The sequence below is a fragment of the Dipodomys merriami genome, unplaced genomic scaffold (assembly GCF_024711535.1).
Source record: "Dipodomys merriami isolate MVZ:Mamm:240054 unplaced genomic scaffold, mDipMer1.0.p SCAF_556, whole genome shotgun sequence".
Taxonomy (NCBI): Eukaryota; Metazoa; Chordata; class Mammalia; order Rodentia; family Heteromyidae; genus Dipodomys; species Dipodomys merriami.
This window is the reverse complement of record NW_027206131.1, coordinates 474,225-495,930: the sequence shown is the minus strand read 5'-3', so window position 1 is coordinate 495,930 and position 21,706 is coordinate 474,225. Positions and strand designations below refer to the sequence as shown.

Below are 21,706 nucleotides of genomic sequence, written 5' to 3'. Positions count from 1 at the left end.
CTGAGAATGCTTACTTCGAGTAATTCATAGTCAGTGCTTTTTAATCTGTCCCTGCTTTAAATGAAATACCTGTGGGTCTTGCTCATCTTGGTGTCTCTGGAGGACCCGCTGTGTGGAACCAGGAATGCTTATCACTGAGGGCTGGGAGTTGGTAGTGGAGTGGGGGCTTGATAAAGTTAGCAAGCGGTGCTCACCTGTGAGACCCCTGGACTTTTGTCACATCCAGATTCTATATACAGAGGCAGGAAGGGAGCGAGCAATGAGGAAGAGCCCTTGGTAGAGAGAAAGTTAAGAAGTTCCGATCAATGAACTTTCTTGTGGGTTTTTCACATTCCTTATGCCAGAGTCAGGAATTATACTGGAACAAGTTGGGCCCTGGCGGCTCACACTTGTAATGTTAGCTACTCAGGAGATTGAGATCTGAGGATCACAGTTAGAAGCCAGTCCTGTCAGGAAAGCCTTTGAGACTCTTCTCTCCAATTAACCATCAAAAAGCTGAAGTGGAGCTGTACCTCAAATGATAGAGCACCAGCCTTGAGTAAAAAGTGAAGGATAACATCCAGACCTTGATTTCAAGCTCCAGTAGGGGCATAAAAGTTTATTTTTTAAAAAAGAATTAATTGGAACAATGAAAATGAATGGAGTGGGGGGGGGGTGGCGGATTCAGGCATTTACATTCTTCTTAGAAAAGATGTAATTTACATTAAAACCCAGGGCAGAGCATGATGGCCATTGGATTTTTGTCAGTAGGCTTCCCTTGGTAGGCCCTGTAAAGATCTTGTTAAATTGCAGCAGATGTGAGGAGCAGAGCTGACACCTGCCTGGGACAATAAACACATTCGCAGGAGAAGAGCCATAGCAGTCTTTTAAGGATTGTTAACATCCTCATGCCTTTCCTGCAGTTCCTATAGTAAAATAATTGCCTTTTGGAACATGAAACCAGGTTCACTCCTGTTTTTCTGCACCTCATTCTTTCTTACCTACTGAGGTATAAATGGAGTGAGGCAGGTGGGGTGTGGAGATCTGAAGTAGGCTCCTGTTTGGATCTGTTCCCCCATTCTGGCTCCCATATGGAGGGTGTGGACTGCAAGTATGGGATGGTAGCTAGAATGGTGTGTGTACACTGGCATTTCACCCCTTTAGGGAAGGAGGGAGTCTGAGGGGAGGGCCTGACTGGACCACAGAAGGGGATAAATTTGTGTTTAAGTGGGACTCAGGGAGTGGTTACTTGTCACAAAATAATGATGGCTTTTAAGAAAGCCATCATGTTGATACAATAATGGCCTTTTTAGTGTGGGTTGTCAACAGATTGTAGTAAATCTTAATGAGGTGTTTAAAATAAAACCTTTATGGTAACCATGTGTCTGGACTGCCTTGCTCCATTATCGTAACCCTTCTTTTATTTTCCTTTCCTATTATATTGTGGTTGGTTGTAGTTAGGGATTCAAGGATTGATTTCCCCTTAGGGAATGCATTTGAGAACTTGAAACTATTACATTTTTTAGCACTGCTAATTTAAAGAGTTTTCTTTTTGCTACCTGTGGGGGAGATGATAATTTTTTTAACCCTAGAAAGAGAGGTTTTCTTCCCTCTTTTCTTCCTCTTCCTCCTCTTCCTCCTCCTGCTCCTCTTCCTTTTCCTCTTCCTCTTCCCCCACTTCCTCCACTTCCTCCCCCTCCTCTACTTTCTCATCTTTATAATTTGGAATAGCCAGCTGCTGAAAACTTGCCATTTGAATTGCATTGATGAGTGTGATTTGTATGTGAGGAATATATCAGAACATAAGAGTTGTGGATGGAATGAATGAATGAATGAAGGAGCAGCCTGGGGAGGGGAGAGGAATGGCCGTGCTTTACACTGAATTTATCCTCTCAGAGAAATGCGCCAGTCCGTGTAATGTACATGATAAAATTGTCTGCCTTGGAAAGCTGAAACTCAGAACACAATAGTCTAGGGGAAACCAGGCAGAATAATTCTTTGAAGATACCCAGTAAAGAAATGTCCAGTTATCAGTGATTATAAGAGAGGTTTCTTTGTGTTTGGTAGGATTTCACCAATCTCAATGGTGACTGGGTGTATTTCTTGCTACTTTGAATTATGCTCCATCCTTAGAATCAAATATCCTCGCTGAGTTCCTGATGTGCTTAATTTTTTTCCTCCTTTCCCTGTTGACTCTATGAGCCATCCATGATGTACTACTTGGGTTTTCAGATAGCAAGTTTTGTGAACAAGTCGGCCATGGACATCTCAATCCTGCAGCGGTCCTTGGCCATTTTGGAGTCCATGGTGCTCAATAGCCATGACCTCTACCAGAAGGTGGCACAAGAGATCACCATTGGCCAACTCATTCCTCATCTTCAAGGGTAAGCATGCTGCTCTCCTGGGGAGAGGCTGTTATCTCTGGGGAAGGAGCTGTTCTCTTTGGAGAGGGGCTTCCCGTAGCCACAGAGATGCTGCAAATTATTTTGTACTATTCTACTAAATATACAAACAAATATCCCTTTCCTTTTTTTTTCGGTTGTATTTACTGTACCACTTGAGCCATACCCCACCCCATTTTTCCTTTATCTGCTTTTGTTTTTGTTTTCAATAAAGTCTTGCATTTTTGCTCAGGCTGATCTTGGACAGTGATCTTCTTTCCTATGGCCTCTTGCCTAGCTGGGGTTATAGGTATGAACCACCAAGCCCAGCTTATTTGTTAAGATGTAGGAGTTGCTGACTTTTTGTCTATGTTGGCCACAAACCTTGGTCCTCTTGATCTCTACCTCCTGAGTAGCCAGGATTATAGTATGTCACCACACCTGGCAGCCTTGGTTTATGGTGAGTCATGCACCTCTCTCTCCCCTTACACTGACATGGCAAGGTGACTTCTTATCCTTGAGGACTGCTTTGTCTGTCCTTGGCATTGCTCTGTCCATGGCCCCTTGCCCTGGGAAAACCTTTGGCTTTTAACCTGTCTTTGTGGCTATCAGTAGAGTTTTTCTTTTTAAGGCATAAAGCAATTTGCTCTCCTAAGTTCTTAACCGAGGGTGACCTAACTGTATAATGTTTTCTGTAATATTACGAACACCTTCAGAATTCATTAGAAATTTTATGCTAGACATTTTCAAGCAGTCTTTCCTCCCTTCTTTTGATAGAACTGAACTAAGGCTTTATGCTTCTAAACAGTCTACCACTGAGCCACACTGTAACTCTTCACTAGGAATCTTTTATTGTAGTTATTTGAAGGAGTTTCATTTCAACCTGCCAATTTGTTTATTTTATTTTTATTTTTATTTTTTTGGGTCCGGTCGTGGGACCTGAACTCTGGGCCTGGGCTCTGTCCCTCAGCTCTTCAGCTCAAGGCTAGCGCTCTACCACTTGAGCCACATACAGTGCCACTTTTGGCTTTTTTCTTTTTGCTTATGTGGTACTGAGGAATCGAACCCAGGGCCTCATGCATGCAAGGCAAGTGCTCTACCACTGAGCCACCTTCCCAGCCCTCAACCGGCCATTTATGAGTGTACAACATCTTGGTTTGTGTCACTTCTTCCATCTCTCCCAGCCCCACTCATCCACTTAAGTTTTCTGGGTCCATCTTCACAAGTGTACATTGAAAATTGTGACTGTATTTACCTACCCTTCCTCTCTCTACTTAGCTTCCTTGTATTCCTGATATTAAACTGCCGGTTAATTGTTCAGAGGAGTTTCGCCCCTGTACATATACTGCTCTCAGCACTGAGTGGTCACTCATAGCAGTTGTGCATCTGTTGTTTCCAGCTTAGGGGTGCTGGAAGTCTGCTCTCAGTGCTCACTACAGGTCTACAGAGGATCCTCCCTTTTCTTCTCCCTGTGGGAGGAGCCATGTTGCTGTGTAATGATGAGGTTTATTATGGCCTCCCTCTGGGCTGGCTCACCTCATCTCAGTTCTGTTGCCGTTTTAATTTTGCAGAACCGATCAGGAAATTCAAACCTATACCATCACTGTCATCAATGCACTCTTCCTGAAAGCTCCTGACGAGCGCAGGCAGGTGAGCTGTGTTGCTTCCATTTTTGTGTCCAGGGTTGGGAAGTGTTTGTGCAGAGGATGCCTTCTCCTTCCTCTCTGGGGGTCTTGGAGGGCTGCTTTGTGGCTCTGGCTCCTGCCATGTCACCAAGCAGGGTGTAGGGGAGGGAGGAGGTGGAGACTTGGGTAAGCCATTGACTGAAACGAGTGTTTGGCCCTAAGAACCCTTCCCTAAAATCTCAGAGCACACAAAGATGGGAGCCTGGCTGATGTGATGGCCTCTGACGTGGAAGCCCCCAGGGTCTTCTGTCATCTAGTCATTCACCAAGGCCAGGGAGGTGTCGTCCCCATTTTTCAGAGGTGTCCTGCCTGCTCAGGAGAACAGTAGATGCGAAAGCGAGAGAACGAGAGGGGGCAGCTGAAGATGATGCTTGTGGTGGAGATCACCATGCTCATGTATGAGAGGTGCTCTTTGCTTGGTCCTAGATCTTCTGACCCTTGGGGTCATGGGTGGGGGAACTGAGCCGTTCATTTGTATCTTTGTGTATAGAGGGAAGGGAGAATCCCTTAAAGGTACACAGAAGAAACCTAACTTTTGGGGTTCTTTGGACTATAAATTCTTTGATTCTTTCTCAAATAGGGGAAGGAACAGAATAAAGAGTTTTGGTATGTTTTGGAATTTAGCTTAGTCCTCAAAGACCATTAATTTTTTTTAAAATTCTACCTGCATAACATAGAATGTGTTACCCTGACCACAGTTCACTGCCATAGGAGAGTTCACTAAGGAGATCATGGCATCTGCCAGGAAATTTTTCACAAGAGTGTAGAAAGCTAACCTGCTACTCAATGCTGTGCATAGAATCAGACTTTATTTATCCTATTTATCTTATCTTCATGTTTCCAAGGATTTTAATATCAGTTATTAAACGTGAGGGATTCTGATTTGTTTTCCATTTAGGATTGTTGGTTCATTTCTAGGAGTTACATTTCCATGGTTTCATTATTGTTTTGTTTTTGTTTCCCTGCTGGGCCTTTCCAAGCTCTGCCACTTGAGCCATACCTTCACTTCTAGCATTTTGCCAATTATGTAAAGATTAGAGTCAATGGGAGGGGCTGGGAAGGTGGCTCAGTGGTAGAGCACTTGCCTTGCATGCCTGAGGCCCTGGGTTCGATTCCTCAGCACCACATAAGCAAAAAGAAAAAAAGCCAGAAGTGGTGCTGTGGCTCATGTGGTAGAGCACTAGCCTTGAGCTGAAGAGCTGAGGGACAGCGCCCAGGCCCAGAGTTCAGGCCCCTTGACCGGACCCCCCTCCCCCCCCAAAAAAAAGAGTCAATGGGATTTTTCTACTCAGGCTGATTTTATATTATGATTCTCATATTTCAGACTTCTAAATAGCTTGGATTATAGCCATGAGCACAGGCATTGGGCTGTATTTGTAGTTCCTAAAATTTAATTATATTTTTAGTTAAAAGAGTTGGTTTAAAAAAAAGTAAAAAAAAGAAAGAAAGAAAGAAAGAAAGACCAAAAGGAAAGAAGTGTGAAAGCTTCTTTCATTACCTTCCCAAAGAGAGACTTGCTACAATTTCATAGTACCCATGTACTTTCCATGGCTGTGGGTCATCCTGCTTTGTTCTATGCAAATATTTGCCTAGTTGTGTCTTTTGTTTTGTTTGTTTTTCGTCCGAGACCAGGACTCGAACTTGATATCTAATGCTTTTGTTCAATGATGTTCACTTTCTACCAATGGAGCCACTCCCCCAGCCCAGAGTTTTGTTTGTATTTTTAACCAACACTCGGCATACTACATGTACTGTCTTTATAGAAAACTTCTTTTAAGATTAAAACTATGTTGTAGACATCATTCCGTATTGGTATATCTATCTATATATTTATATGTTTCTGTCATTTCAGTGCTATGAAAATCTCCCCATGGACTCTCATGTTTACTCAAACTATTCCCTAAGACAGATATCTCTCATGTTCACAAAAATCCTTCTGTTTTCTCTCTGTTCTAGCTTCTGTTTCTTAGGAGAGTACTATCAAATATTCAGTTGTTCCTTAATGAAATATTTATTGTCATCTTCTGCTTGCTGAATATCATGCCTGGAACTTGGGATACAAAGAAGCACATGGAGTCCACTGTGCCCCCAAGAACACACAGTCTTATGCATATATATGTATATGTATATATATATTTTTGTAAGTAGATAGTCAATGACTAGTAGCTGTTGGACAGGAAATAGCCTTCTAACTATTGGTGACTATCTTGTGGCTGTCTATGTGTATCTGTAATTATATCTACATTTCTATCATTTCAATGTTATAAAATCATATTAACCTATAGATGAAATAGGAGCACAAAGCATTTTTTTATTTTCTTTTTTTGGTGACTATTGGGCTGCACTTTTCATTTGCAAAAGGAATACAATATTTATAAAAAGCAATATTGGAGATGTATGTATAGAGGTCCTTTCGGTCTTTTGTTTGTTACCTGCTCCAAAAAAAAACAAACCTAACCAAGCCAGATCAACCCTCACCCAAGAGCTACTGTATTTAGCTGGGGAAGAATCATGTAGTAGAGATGGCCGATGGTGTTTTCTGGGCTTGCCTTCAGCTTGTGTCTCAAGATGTGGTTGCCTTTGCTTTCTTGTTTTTGAGGGCAGGAAGATGACCTGGTCATGGATTTCCATTTCTATGTCTTCTGTTCCCATATAAGTGTAAAAGGTGTTCACAGTCCTCCCTAGGCAGTGGGTTGGCAGGGCATTGCATCAAAGTTGCCAACAGCTCTGAATTTCCATCTCTTCTTCTCTCTTGCTTGCTCTCCTTTCTGTGGTGGCATTGGCGCTGTTAGGTTGATGTAGACAACAATGTTGACATCCTTGGGTGTCCTCTGACTGTAAGTCACCCATGTTCCCTCTGTGGACCCTGCTGTCTCAGTCTGCCCTCATCCATCCTGCCTGTACCCCTTACATCCCCTCGAGTTCCTTTCCTCATGTTCTTCGCTCCCCTGGCTTTCTGTACATTTATTTTCACCTTAGTAGATATCATGGTTCTGTTGTTTTTCATTGTAGCTTAGTTTCTTCTCTATTCAGTACAACTCGTAGCACCGAAAAAAAAAATCCCCAGCACAGACTGGCATTCTAGTGTCTTCCTGCATATGAGCAGTATTTTGACTTTTTCTTAGTGTGTCCCAAGGATGTGGCTTGACTATGAAATTTCTCCCTTATTCCTTCCAAAGAGGGCCTGTGAATCATTTCATCTCATAAAACCATCCTCAAGTACTCTGCTGAGGCCAGGAGAGGCTGGAGCACAACTTATATCATGCAGAAGCCAAGGGAGAATTCCACAGCATCACATCTGGCCAGATATTTGTCCATCTGAAACCCCATGTGGTTCATTTGCATAGCTTGCTGATCCAGCTCTGGGGTGTATGTCATTTGCCCTTGGTTCTGCACGCAGGTAGATGAACTTGCTTTTAGGTGAGTTAGGGATTTTAGGGTGATGGTTCTCCAACATCAGGATGTCCTTGCTGTGGGTGTGTGTTGTCTGGTCATCTTCATACAATCTAAGAAAAGCGGGTACAGGGTCCTTCCTCTACCCACTCAACAGCTCAAAGCTAGCTCTTTACCACTTGAACCACACCCCCACTTCTTCTTTTTGCTGGTTAATTGGAGATAATTCCAGTCTCTTGGGGCTGGCTTTGAACCAGATTCTCAAATCTAAGACATCTGATTGGCTGGCCAGAATTACAGGTATGAGCCACTGGTGCCCAGCCTCTGATGCACTTTTTGAGTGGAAAACCATTAGTTTCTGGAGAGTGATTTTTCTAGAAGGAAAAAAATTCCATATATATATATGTATATATATATATATATGTATTCATATATATATGCCTTTGTACTTGGCTTTTATAATCCAAATGGAATATCCAGCCTTATCATGGAATACTAGTACCTTCCAAGGCCACAGTTTTCTAAGAAATACTGCTGATATCCAGGCCCTGAAGCACACGGGAAGAATGACACTTGGTTGTGTGGAAAGCATGGCTGTCTTTCTAACCAAAGCCTTTGTGTGGGGTGTTTTTCTTCCCCAGGAAATGGCAAATATTTTGGCTCAGAAGCAGCTGCGTTCCATCATTCTAACAGTGAGTACCTAACTGGGGAGGAAGGGCCTGGTGCAACTTTAGTGTCCCTTCTGTGACTGATCTGCACTTTGTTCTCCACTGTTTGGTGAAGGCTAGGGCTAGGAAGGAGGGAAGATGGTGGGCTCTGAGAGTCAGAATCAATATTTCTGTCCCACAGGAAGCATCCTTCATAGTGGACCTACTGTAGGAGTAAAGATGACATGATTGGGCCTCTGGGCTGGAGCCCGCCTTCCTGTGGTGGTTTTCTACACATACGGTTTAGCTTTGTAAGGAAAGGAATCAGAACTCCACAACTTCTAATACCTAGCACCATGGTGCTGCCCCAGTTTTTCTGGGGGAAAGCAGTTTACTTTTCACTGAGTTGTGAGCTGGAGATTCAAGCACTGAGACAGAGGTAGCTCCCTGTGCCATGATAGTGTTGGCTTCTTGGCAGTGTTCCTGCACTGAGTTTGCTTCTGTAGGGTGGGAACAAGGTTGCTTTAGTTCTTGGAAGTTGGATGCGTGGGTAGGGGACTATGATGGTGGTGACACCATTTGCCCCCCTGTGACCTGGGGGAGCCAGGGCCCGACCCTTTCCTTTAAGAGCCTCCCCACCCTCTGTTTCGTCTTCTGCACACAGAAGATCTTTTCCTGCCTCTGAGTCATCAGGGAGAGCTCTGAGCTCACATGTATGTTGGCTTTCCTTCTGAAGGGTGAGCCACCAGGCTTCATTCCTGGTTGCATCTAGATGCAGACTGCCCAGCCTCCACTTGGGCCTGTTGATGATGTTTAGTTTGTGGTCTGCCGTTTCTTTTTTTGGTAAGTATTTTAACAAAGTATTTCTGCAGCATGTCATCCTTGCCCAGCGGGCCATCAACAACGAGATGGCCCACCAATTATATGTTCTCCCAAGTGCTCACCTTCAACCTCCTGGAAGACAGTATGATGACCAAAATGGACCCCCAGGATCAGGTAGGTGTGCATCTAACAGCAGTAACATGTGACAAACAGAAAGTGCAATGCCACCAGCCATCTTTCTGCTAGCAACTCTGAATCCTGGAGTTTGTGAGGATCCTATAAGTATTGTATTACTTTCTTAGGGCTTGGGGATATGGCTTCTCAATATAGGTGAATACCTATAGATAATAAAACCAATTGATCATAGCCGGATGCTGATGGCTAACAATTGTCATCCTAGATAGGAAGCTGAGATCTGAAGGTCCTGGTTCAAAGCTAGCCAGGCAGGAAAATCTGTGAGACTCATACCTTCTATTAACTAGCAAAAACCTGGAAGTGGGATAGCTCAAGTATAGAATGGAAACCTTGAGTGAAAAAGCAAAGTAAGATCATGGGGATTTGAGTTTGAGCCCCAGTGCTAGCAATAAATAAAGGCTTCCATTAGGCCCTGAACATGCATGTGGTTTTTTGTTTGGTGAATAAGGGAGTAATTTTAAAGTGGAAGCTCACTGGCACTGAGTATATTCACATTGTTATGAAAACATTACCAAGTATCATCAGGCAAAACTGAATTTCTGGGTCCCCTAAACAATAACTCCATTTGAGCTATCCTGCAAGCCCTGGCCAGCTTGCTCCATTTTGCTTCCTGTTGCTGTGGTGTGGCTACACAGAAGTATTCTAGGCAACACTTGTCACCTATTATCTGCCTTATTTCACTCCACCTAGTACCTTTAAGGTTTGTCCTTGTGGTCACAATTTTTGTATGCTGTCCCTGACGTTTTGTGCTCAAGGCTAGCACCCTATCACTTGAGCCTCAGCTCCACTTCTGGCTTTTTTGGTGGTCAGCTGGAGATAAGAGTCTCATGGACTTTCCTACCTGAGCTGGCTTTGAACTGCTATCCTCAGATCTCAGCCTCGTGAGTAGCTAAGATTACAAGCCTGAGCCACTGGCACTATGGAATTCTGTTCCTGCTGTTTGTGAATGTCATGTGCTCATCCATTTACTATGGATGGACAAGGAAGGGCACAGGGGTTGGTTCTTCTTTGGGATCTTCCTTTTATTTTGGTTTCCTGTTAGTTTTGATGATGTGTCCTTGATTAGTGGAGTAAAAGATCCATTGCGACTGCAGAACTGCTCACGGGCCTTGTGAGCCTCTTGCTTTGTAGGTAGCAGTGGGCCCTCCCAGACTCTACCTCAGCCTACGCCCCTCACTGCCTCCCTTCGCAATTAGGGCCTCATCTAGGCCAGGTCCCTGGCAACTGGTTACCAATATTCCATATGAGATGGCAGCTGGGGTCACTGGAGAGATGCCAAGCTTGAGAAGCCGGGGGAGGGGAAAAGGGCAAAGTGTGCTCAGCTCTCATTTAGAACATGGCTTGACTTTTATCTGGTTTTCTTTTACTCTAAAGCATGATTCATTTGGACTCTGGGGGTGAAGAAAAAGAGAGTTGATGTCACTTTGCACAATGACAGCAGATTCCTCTCCCTCCCTCAATCTAGGCTCAAAGAGACATCATATTTGAACTTCGAAGAATTGCTTTTGATGCAGAGACTGAACCTAATAATAGCAGCAGCAGCTTGGAGAAATGCAAGTCCATGTATACCCGGGATTACAAGAAACTTGGCTTCATTGTAAGTGAGTTCTCTCCTTCCACTCTCTGGGTGACCTCAGCCGCTGCCAGAAGCTTGTGGTCCTTGTGTGCTCTGTAAAATCGCTTCCACATTTCCAGATGTTAAATAGCATCCCATGACAGTTTCTTCTGGCTGCAGGGGATGGAATAAGTTGCACAAGTGTGAGTGAGTGCTGCGTTTGTTTACTCGGTGGTGATTAAGTGTAGCCAAGAATAATCAGTCTGGAACACATGTGGCTTTCCTCAGACCTGCTCCTTCAGATGGGGCTGAGGGATGGAGACAGTTCTGGATGCGTCTTACGATTTGGTGTGGGACTGAATAACTTACACACGTCAAGTCCACATCGGAATCCAACCCAGAGTCTCCTGGAATGTATGTAATACATCACAAGATTTGTACAATTTATGTTTTCCTGAGAGCTTTGTCTTGCTGAAGACACCAATATGGTTGTTCTCCTTTGGGCATTTTTGTTGTTGTTGATTATTTGTTTTTTTCAGTCTGTGAATCTGAACCTAAGGTGTCCAGAACAGCCTCTTTTTTTCCCCTCAATAACACCACTTTATGCATGCTATAAAAACTTTACAGGAATGTGCCTCTACTTCTTGACTTCTGTACTTTATAATTTATCAGACTTTTTACTTCATATATATGTACATAATCTATATACATAAACTATGTATGTATATCCTTACATATGTATGCATACACAAAGTATAAATTTTATATATAAAGTACAAATTCTGCCCTATAGTTTACTTTAAACCACTGTCTTTTGAAAAGGCTTAAATCATAAGAAAAAGTTCCATGCACTTACACATGTAGTTGGCATGTCTGAGAAGTCTTCCTTTATTTATGTCTATCTCCATTTCTAACTGTTCTGATTTTCCCTAAATTTCTTATGGTGTGACATACTCTGTCAGCTTTTGTTTCTGAGAGTTTCTTTATCTTTTCTCTTGATTTTTTTTTTTTAATTTTTGTCGGTCGTGGGGCTTGAACTCTGGGCCTGGGCGCTGTCCTTCAGCTCTTCAGCTCAAGGCGAGCGCTCTACCACTTGAGCTACAGCGCCACTTCCTATCTTTTCTCTTGAAAGTTATCTAAACTTGAAAGTTACTTTCTCTGCACATAGGATTCTAATTTGGTCCCTGCCTCCCCTCTCCCTCCCCTCCCCCGAAAATGTTGCCCTACTGTCTTCTCACTTGCTTTTGATGAGAAATATGCTGTTTTCCTGTTGCTATTTTCTGCTGCCCTCAGAATCCCTGAGGGGCTTGATTATGATCACTTTTGGTGTCTTTTCCTTTGCCCCCAACCTGACCCACACACATGCTGTGTACTTAGATCTGTGTGTTCATAGTTTTCATCAAGTTTTTGAAATTTTAGCTTTATTCAATTCTTTTGCCTCTCTCTTTGAATAGAATCCTTAACTTGTTTTTTTTTGTAGCAGTCCTGGGGCTGTGTGCTGTCCTTAAGCTTTTTTTATTTTTTCTGACTCAGTGTTTTGAAACCACCTACTCATCTGCAATTACAGTACTGCACCCATTATTTATGCACACATAACCCTGATTACATTATTAGGATGACTTTATAAAACTCATCTTTATGATAAATATTTTCAAAGCTTTCCATAGAGCTCAGTTGCTTCCAATAAACATCTAGTAATTCCATGGTCAAACTATCTTAAAATCCTCTCCTTAGTACCTCTTTCGTGAAGAATTAAGTTTGTAGTGTTAGTCTCAATGTCCTTCCTAATAAGGGATTTTTTTTTACGACAATGATACTCTGACATCATTTTTGTTCTATCATATCCTGAATTTTGACCTGGGAGTTCCATTTGACTGTTTAGTTGAATTGAAGTTCAAAATGCTGGTGAATAGGGTCATGACTGACAGGACAGGTGCAGATTTGTGATGATGACCAAGCTGTTCTTGCTCACCTGACAGAGCTCTTTCCCAGACATTCAGCCTGGTGAAGAAGGGACTTCACTCCCCTGCCTTCTAAGTTTACTTTTGTGTCCTGAGCAAGGCATGTCTAAATTCCCTGGAAGTTTGCATAATCCATATTCTTCAAGTCAAATTTCCAGAGAGAGTTCAAGGCCTGTGCATTTCAGCATCACTCCAAAGTGATTTTGCTGCCCTCTTCTGGTGCATGGGTGGCCTTTGGGTTCCTCTGTGCTACTGTAGCTCCACTGTCCTCCTTCTGCCACTGCTTTGATTTCCCACGAACTATGCCAAAAATGTCTGCCATTTTCAGGGCTGATTGTATTTCTGCTCTAGTCCTTCGTGATTGGCAGCAGAGAGCAGAGTCATAGGGAAAGGAGGGTGTGAAGATCGAACAGGCCTAGGCTTGTAAATGGGAAGGGAGTAGGTAAGATAGCTCTTTTTATTTCCAGACTTGGTCCTTGTATAAAATCACCAGTTTCTACCATGAGTCAGTGTGGCTCCGTCTATGTCAGATGACTCTTACTTAGGGTGTTGGGACATCTCTGTCTCTGTTTTCTATGCCTGGAGGGTGCCCTGTCTCATGACTGCTGAATGAAGAGTGATGTAGGGTTTCATTGGACATCGACTTGGTCTGGTTTTCTGGCCTGTAGAATTATTTGAACCTCTAATGTTGTGGGTGTGGTAATGGTGTGGCTCAGGCAGCAGGGGTCATGGTCTGAGTGGTAGCTTGCCTTCCTAGCAAGCAAACATGAGGCTCTGAGTTTACAACCAGTACTTCCAGGGGGTGGAGATGGGAGGGGTAGAATTTGTAGGACTAATTCTCCCCTTCCCCCCCCCCCAACATACACTTTCCTGCAACAACTTGTAAAGTTATTTTGGAAAAAAAGTAGAACTCAAATGGACAATAACCAACAGGAGACATAGGGTTTTCTTTTTAAAATTATTATTAGTATATATGATACTCTTTCAGTTTAGATAGTTAGTTTAGATATTCATGATGTTCTTTTAGCTTTTAATTTTAGAACTTCCCCAAGGCCAAGATCTTGATCAGACAGTTGAGAAGCTGGAAGGACTGTTGATTAATGATTTATAGGGCAGCAAGCCAATAACTTTAGAAAGCTGCTTTCACTTTTACACACCCAGCCAGGCAAACTTTCTTAAGTACTAGGAGCAAACTCATGTGTTCACTCTGCTACCTACAGGCCATGTGGCAGAAACACTGTCAGCTGGCTCAGGGTAGGCTGGGGGCACCCTGGAATTGTACGCAGAGTTCTGCCTGATTCTCTGTTCACCAAGCAAGATAACCTTGTCTGTTTCCACTCACTGTCCTGGTCTGAGATTAGAGATTCCTTTTGAGATTTGCATGATGTTGTTTTGCCTCCAAGCAGGCTTGGGAGTCCAGTGGATCTAGATTAAAATTTTAGCTGTCTCCCTTCTGGCCCATGGGCCAGTGGTCTGTCCTCAACCTGTGTGCCCTTCGCTTTCTTCAGCTGTGAAACTGGCAACAACTTTGTGATTTTAGGATCATTGGAGACCTTGTGAGATTGTGGACTAGTGGCCAGCATAGGGCCTGGGCCTAGGGAGTACTTGGCTGATGATCCTCACTCCAGGGAGCACTTGGCCAGTGGTCCTCTTCACTCCAGGGGATACTTAGCTGATGGTCCAACTCCAGAGAGCACCTAGCCCATGTTCCTTCTCAACCCAGGGAGCACCTTGTCCATGATCCTTCTCGTTCCAGGGAGTACTTGGCCGATGGTCTTTCTCACTCTGAGGAGCACCTAGTCAATGTTCCTTCTCATTTCGGGGAGTAGTTAGCCGATGGGCCTCCTCACTCTCAGGAGCACTTAGCTCATGCTCCTTTCCACTTCTTCTCTGGGAGCACACATTAGAAAAGCCACAGGTAGCTTTTGGATTTGCTCAAAGTGGAAGTGAGCATCTCTCCCCAAGGCAGGGGCAGTTCATCAAAGGAGATAAACAGGTAGATTTGGCTGTGGGAGGGAGGGAAAGATAATGGAGAATGTTAAATTCAGAAGGGTTTGAGATATGCAGTCAGTCCTCATGACTCACGGATTCCTGTACATGCAAATTCCTCTACAAAGAAAAATGTTTGTAATCCCCCAAATGCATAAACTTTAGCTACCAAGACTTCCAGGCCCTTGAGTGATCTGTAGGAAATGTCTGCATGGGACCATCAAGTGTAGCATTTGAAGTCAGCTATTAAGCCCAAGGTTCCCTTGGGGGACTGGGTAGAGGGTTTCAGACATGCAGAGGCTGCTGTGTGGTTCATGCTGGGGAGCGCCTTGCACATGCAGTGAGAGCTTTCTTGTCTTGGGAGCTTGATCTCAGGATTGGCTGCCTCCTCCATGCTTCAACTGATCACACATCCCCCATGCTCATTTGAAATGCTGCAGACCTAGTTCTATGGAGATCTAGGTACTGTTTGGCTTCCTTGACAGATAACACTGACCTAAAATTAAACAGCCACCAGGTGGTGCAAGAGCACAGCCATTAGACCTTGGCCCAGAGCTGGCTGGGGTGCCTGCTCCATTGTAGGCTGTCCTGGGAGCCTGTGGGGTTTGAAGTTGAGGGACCTACTCATGGGCCTCAGAGTCTCCTGCATCAGTGTCTATTTGGAATTAGAAGCATTCCAGGATGCGGGGATGAGGGAGGCGGTGGTACCCATTCAGTGGAGTGTGCCTCTTCTTCCCTCTCCTAAATTTCACGCCCAGTGACTTCTCTTTATGATGTTGTTGGAAGCTTATAAGCATGGCATAGCCCATCAGGATGAGCTAGTGCATCGAAGACCTATTTGAACATTAAGTATTGAAAACAACAAAAGTGAAAACATATTTGAGGATTTAAAAGTTTGCATAGTTGAGTATATTAGCTTCCACTTGTAATCCCAGCTACTAGGGAGGTTAAAGGTGAGAAGATTATGTGTCAAGGCCAGGTTGGAGAAAAAAAATCAGGGAGACCCTATTTCAACGCTAAAAGTTGGCCGTGGTGCCCTGGGCCTCTCATCCCAGCTCCATGACGGCACGAGTCGGGGGATTGATATCTGAAGCTTGAGAGTAAAGCAACACCTTGCCTGAAGAGTAAATGAAACAAAAAAGAACTGGAGATATAGCTCACATACTAAGGGGCCTGCCTGGCAAATGTATGAGGCCCTGAATTCAAACTATGGCACAAATAAGCAGGTAATGAAAAAAGTCTAGTCCAAATGTATACCAGTGATGGCTTAGAGAGATCAGGCTGGTAAATGGAGTCACAGTGAACCAGAGTTGCTGACAGGGAATACTGGGTGTGAATTCTGGTGGTCGTATTGGAAAGTAAGTAGCGACTTGCACGCTGTGTGTATAAGTGTGTCATATCTTTCTTGGGTGTTTTTGGTGTCATTGTGCAGGTCATGGTACTCTGTCTGTTTGGTTTCATATGTGTTGACTGCAGGTGTCTGAAATGTACAGCCACAGGAAGTTGTAGCCAGTAGGAGAAAGGAACTTTGGAACTGATGTCCAGCTTTCCTTCCTGTGGTTGGACCCTGCTGGATGGGCTCCGGCCCAGGGCTCTCATGAAGCCAGGGGAGTGTCAATATATTTCCTAATGATGCCAGTGGGGAAATCAAAAGTGCCATAGGTTGGATCAGGCCTGGCATTGCACAAATCTGTACTCCCAGCTACCAGAAAGGCAGATATGGGAGAATTACCAGGCAAAAAAGTTAGTGAGAGCCTGTCTCAGAGAACAAGCCGGGAATGGCGATTCACATCCATAATGCCCAGAGGCACAAGTAAATGGATCATGGTCCAAGTGTGAGACCCTATCTAAAAAAATAACTAAAGCAAAAAGAGGTTAGAGGGGGTGGTAGGGTGCCTGGCTAGCAATCACAGGCCCTGAATTCAAAGCCCAGTAACACACACACACACATTTACACAATACATGCATGCATATACACAGTACATACAAGCACACATGTACACATCTACACACATGTACACACGTGCAGATGCATGCACACTCGTACATGTATACACACATATATATGTGCCCACACAAGCTCTATTTAGAATATTTACAGGTTTTTTTTTTCCCTTGACCCATCTTGGGGCAAGTAGCTTGCAGCCGCATTGTCCACTCGCAGTGTGAACACTCTGGCTGTAGCTCACCTGGCCTGCAGTGCCCTGATGGCAGCTTCTGTCTGGTGCTTTTGCCTTTGTGTTGTGTTGATTCTCCTCTTACCTAGCAGGGGTAGGGTACGAAGAACACAGGAGAAACAGGGGAGTGGAAGGGTTCCATCCCAGAAACTCCCACAACAACCTGTGTGTCCTGCAGAGGGGACACTTGGATAACTGTGGTTTTGAAACATTCGATATTTTTTAAGGAAATACTTGAAAGGACTTCTGAGAACTTGTTACAGTTCATTGCTGGGATGATACTCGAGTTTCATTCTCCTAGGGTTTTTTTTTTTTTTTTACAACTGTGATTAAGTTCAACTCCAGATAGAATCAGTCTGAGCTGGTTATTGAAAATGAGATGTGTAGATCCCCAGGTTTCTTCTGCTCCTGGTTTTCCTTCCCTTATTCCACTTTGCAGTTTGCTCATATTGGATCCTAGGAGACACAACTGGAGCTGCTCTGTGGCCACAGGGGGCATGCGTAGCCAAAGCATGGGAGCCCACAGCTGCTCTTACGAAGAGCAGCTCAGGTATGTTTCACAGTATGGAGAAGTTAGCCTTCTACACGTGGGTAGGAATTTTCCCCAGATAAGTCCTTCCTTGTTCCATTTTTAGGTTAAGAGGCATAGGAACTCAGTGCCCTTTAAAAATGTGGCGGTGGTAGGAGGTAACTTGCTAACCGGCACAATTATCTACCTCTTACTGTACCATGCTGACCTTCTCCCACGTCCCCCTTTTGAGAAGAGTCTTGCTATGTAGCACATGCTGGCATTGAACTAATGTCCCTCCTTCCTCAACTTCCCAAATGCTAGGATTATGTGCCACACCATCTCCAGCTTTTGTGACAGTCTCTCAAAAGGGTATGGACCAGTATGTCTGATGAGGATCTGGACTTGGATGAGAGCTTATGGGCCTCTGGTTCTGATGACAGGGCTTCATAGGTGTCCAGAATCTCTCCATGGGAACTTTGTTGCCCTGGGAGGATGCCCTGAGCATCTCTGAATACAGTGTTTGAATTTGAGCATCCTTGAGAACAGTGTTGGTATTTGAGGGTAGCTGAGACAAAGAGAATGAAGAAAAGGTCTATGAGAGACTTAGGATTCCCTTGGCCCTGACCACGACACCTGGACCTGTGCCTTCTGTATTTGTCTTTATCCTGAGACCTTATGTAGTCACAGTAGTTTTTGTTTTTGTTGTTTTTTTTTGGGGGGGTCAGTCATGGGGCTTGAACTCTGGGTGCTGTCCCTGCATTCTTCAGCTCAAGGCAAGCATTCTACCACTTGAGCCACCAGCGCCACTTCTGGTTTTCTAGTGGTTTTTTAATTGGCGATAAGAGTCTTACGGACTTTCCTGCCTGGGCTGGCTTTGAACCACGATCCTCAGATCTCAGCCTCCTGAGAAGCTAGGATTACAGGTGTGAGCCACTGGCACCTGGCTACAGTCACAGTAGTTTTTATTCAGTTTCCATCGTTCCAAGCATGCAGCATTGCCCAAATGTCCTACAGAGCTCTGAATTCTATGTGAGATGATCTTGGGGGAGTGGTGTGTGCCTACACATCTCGCCACACATACACTCGGATGTATGTGCTTTGAGTCTGTGAGGACGCTGTGTATACTCCACAAGCCACTCCCTGGCGAGGGATTCTAATTGTGGACATGACATTCGGTCTCTGTAGGAATTCAGATTACTGAAATCTTCCAATGGGAAAGGACAGAACTTGTCAGAGAATCTCCCAGTGACATAAGAACTGTCCCCAGGAGGGCATCACACCACACTTTTCATTTGGGGTGGAGAGGAGACAAAGATGGAGAAAGAGAGAGAGAGACAGAGACAGAGGGACAGAGAGAGAAGGTGGGTTTCCCATTTCAAGGGGTTAATGATCTCCCCAAAAGGCTGCCATGTTGCGTCAGGACTTACAGACATACTTGCTTTTCATTGTTGAGTTGGTTAGCTAACGCAGATGAAGCAAATGGAGCATGCCTTGGCTATTTTGAAAAGTGTGTCTTTTCTGCGTCCCTCCCCCTTCCCACCCAGATCCTCTAAGGGGACACCAGGGACACGCTCCACCCAGAATCTTTGAGAAAACCAACACAGGCTTGTTTAAATTGCCATGGGTTTGTCTTGCTGGACATGATATGACCACTCACCTGGGTTGTGCTCTTCCCCATGCCCAACCTTGCTTCTCCAGGGACTGGACAGATATTCTCCATCTGAACCCAGCAGGAGCAGGGCCCCATTCTTATCTGGGGTCTGAAGCAGAATGATGCTTGCTTCTCACTGAGAAATGCACTTTTGATTTTCCAAGGGCTCTGGGAACTTTCCCAAGTGTGCATGGCAGCAAGTGGCACGGCCAGTGTGTGGCCAGCTCTGCCCTGGTGTGCTGTGCTGTCTGCAGGCTGCTGGCTGAAAGGCCTCCATCTCTCCGCAGAAGCTGTTGCAATGGGTGCTCTTAGGCCGAGCAAAGTGATGAGGGAAGATCCAGTTTGATGATCAAGGTTCTGCATGCCCATCTTTTTGATTCCGGGGGAACCCCAAAATTGGCCTTTCTCCCATTTTCCATGGAGCCTGAAGCAAGACATTGTGATTTAGCTTCTCTTGGCCTTCCTAATTTCTGTATTTATGGATCTCATCTACTAAGACATGTTCTTCTTAGCTCCCCAGAAAGGTTTGCTTGCATCCCTCCTGCAGCTGCTCCTTCATTCCTGAGCACTAGGGGGAAGGAGGAGGGTAGGTACAGGCCACTGGAAGGAGGGGGAGACCTACTGATCTGAGGGGATCCAGCCCAGGGACTAGGATTGGGAGCAGGTCTCATAGAAGAAGAGCCAGTCTAGTGAGCCCAACTGGGAATCCACAATTGGTATCTCAGACATGGAGGGGAAGTTTGGGTTACAGAGGTCTGGCCTTCCATTGGTCATTTGTAGGAAACTCTGAGAAAGATGGCCTCCCATTGGTCATGTAGGGCATGTTCACAAAGCAGAATAGAGCCAGTCTACCAGAGACTAATGAATTGATTGATTTGTGACTGTAGTTACAGGAGATGTATTATTTAGGGCATGGTGCCAGTGAGCTTGAAGTCACAGGGATGAGTTAGGAAGAAACCATGGCCTTCATGATATTACTGTTAGTGAACTTCCTGTCACTCTGGACCTCCATGTATATGCCTCTCTCTCCGTCCCAACTCTCTTCTCTCCTCTACAGTTCCCAGCTAGTTCCATTGTTACTTCTTATAGGTGACTCTGCTGGGAACTGTCCTAGCTCCAGGTCCTTTCAGTGTCAGCATAGGTCACCTGGCATGGTTCTTACTAACCTGACATGAGTGAATCAAATTAATGATCTTACCATTCAAAACCATAGATGTGTATTTGTGTGTGTGTGTGTGTGTGTGTGTGTGTGTGTGTGTGTGTGTGTGTGTGTGTGTGTAATCACTGGTAGCAGTTTATATATATTATAAGAAAAATACAGATTTTGGAATGCCCTTGTAATCTGTCAAGGGAATATGAGGACTTTGTTCATGGAACCTGTGGGATTTCCTAGTGGAGGGGGGATGATAGAGATGAACCTCAAATAATGCTTTTTGCAGGAGATGGGATTATTCCTTTTTGCTCCTCCCCCACACCCCTAAATATTATGTTGAAACCTAATCCTTAATGTGGTGATATTAAGAAGTGAGATTTAGCTGGGTGCTGGTAGCTCTTGTTTGTAATCCTAGCTACTTGGGAGGCTAAGATTGGGAGAACTGTATTTTGTAGCCAGCCTTCAAACATTTGTAAGAGTCCATATTAGCCATCAGCTGGGCACAGTGGCACATACTTGCTATCCCAACGATGTGGGAGGTTGAGATCAGTAGGATTATAATCCTAGGCAGGTTTGGGCAAATAAAGTTTGTGAGATTCTACTTCAAGAGACAAAAGCTGGGAGTGGTGGTATGTGCTTATATTTGGTTTAAATAGGAGGATTATGGTTCCAGCTGGCCTGGGCAAAAAAGTGAGGCCCTATATGAAAAATAACCAGAGCAAAAGGTGACTAGAGATGTGGCTCAGGTGGCAGAATGTCTGCGTAACACGTGAGAAGTCCTGAGTTCCATCCTGGGAACTACCAAAAAATGAAAGAAAAGAAAAAGAAATGAGATCTTGGGGAGGGGACTGATGCTTCTATAAAAGAGGTGCAGGGCACTTCACCCATCTCCTTATGGGGAGGGAGGGACTGTTGAAGACACCATTTGAAGCAGGCACTGAATCGGCTGTGACCTCCACCTTGGACATGCAGATAGATGAGAGATGGATTTCCATCGTCATAGCTGCCCAAGTAGACGGAGACACTTGAATTACCGGTGGGGCAGTTAGTTGGAGGTCCATTCAAAATAAAAAATAATGCTTAGCACTCAATATTTGCTTGAAGCATGCGATAGTGATATCTGAAGCTAAAGAAAATTCAGCTAAGAAACTATTTTGAACAGAGAGGGAAAAGAGTTGTGCTGACATGGAGCTCCTGGAAAACTTCTCCTGTCTTTCCCCATCAAGTCCTAAACTTGGGTTTGAGAACTTTCCAGGGGGATCCAGACCCCAGAGCATTCTGGGTAAGGAGTGCCAGCGATGTGGTTACACCAGAGAAACACTGTTTGCTACAGCAGAAGCGTGGAGAAGAAAGGGAGGTCACAGCCTCTTGGGTGGGAGATTGAAAACCCCAGCCTTCAGGTGGGAGGGAAGGGGAAGCCCATCAGGAATGTTGCAATGGTGGTAGGCCAATGAAGGTGGAGGGCTGGTAGTGGAGGGGGTGCTGTCACAGAATCGAGTTAGGATATGCAGAGCTGAATGCAACCAAGAGACATAAGGACGGAAGGAAGTCTGGAACACAGGGAGCATGCTGGCAGGCCAGAGTCAATCAATTAAAAGTCTAGAGGA

The 21,706-nt window shown here is 44.5% G+C and overlaps 1 protein-coding gene across 1 annotated transcript in view; it reads left to right on the top strand.

Moving 5' to 3' along the window:
* The window catches only part of LOC138812003 (uncharacterized), a 175,690-nt gene that overhangs the window by 97,545 nt on the left and 56,439 nt on the right, over window positions 1-21,706 (top strand). Inside the window, 7 exon segments of the mRNA XM_069999962.1 lie at window positions 2,216-2,363; window positions 3,932-4,010; window positions 6,838-6,882; window positions 8,080-8,130; window positions 8,958-9,017; window positions 9,019-9,081; window positions 10,568-10,699. Of these exon segments, the coding sequence (XP_069856063.1) occupies window positions 2,216-2,363; window positions 3,932-4,010; window positions 6,838-6,882; window positions 8,080-8,130; window positions 8,958-9,017; window positions 9,019-9,081; window positions 10,568-10,699 (578 nt within the window).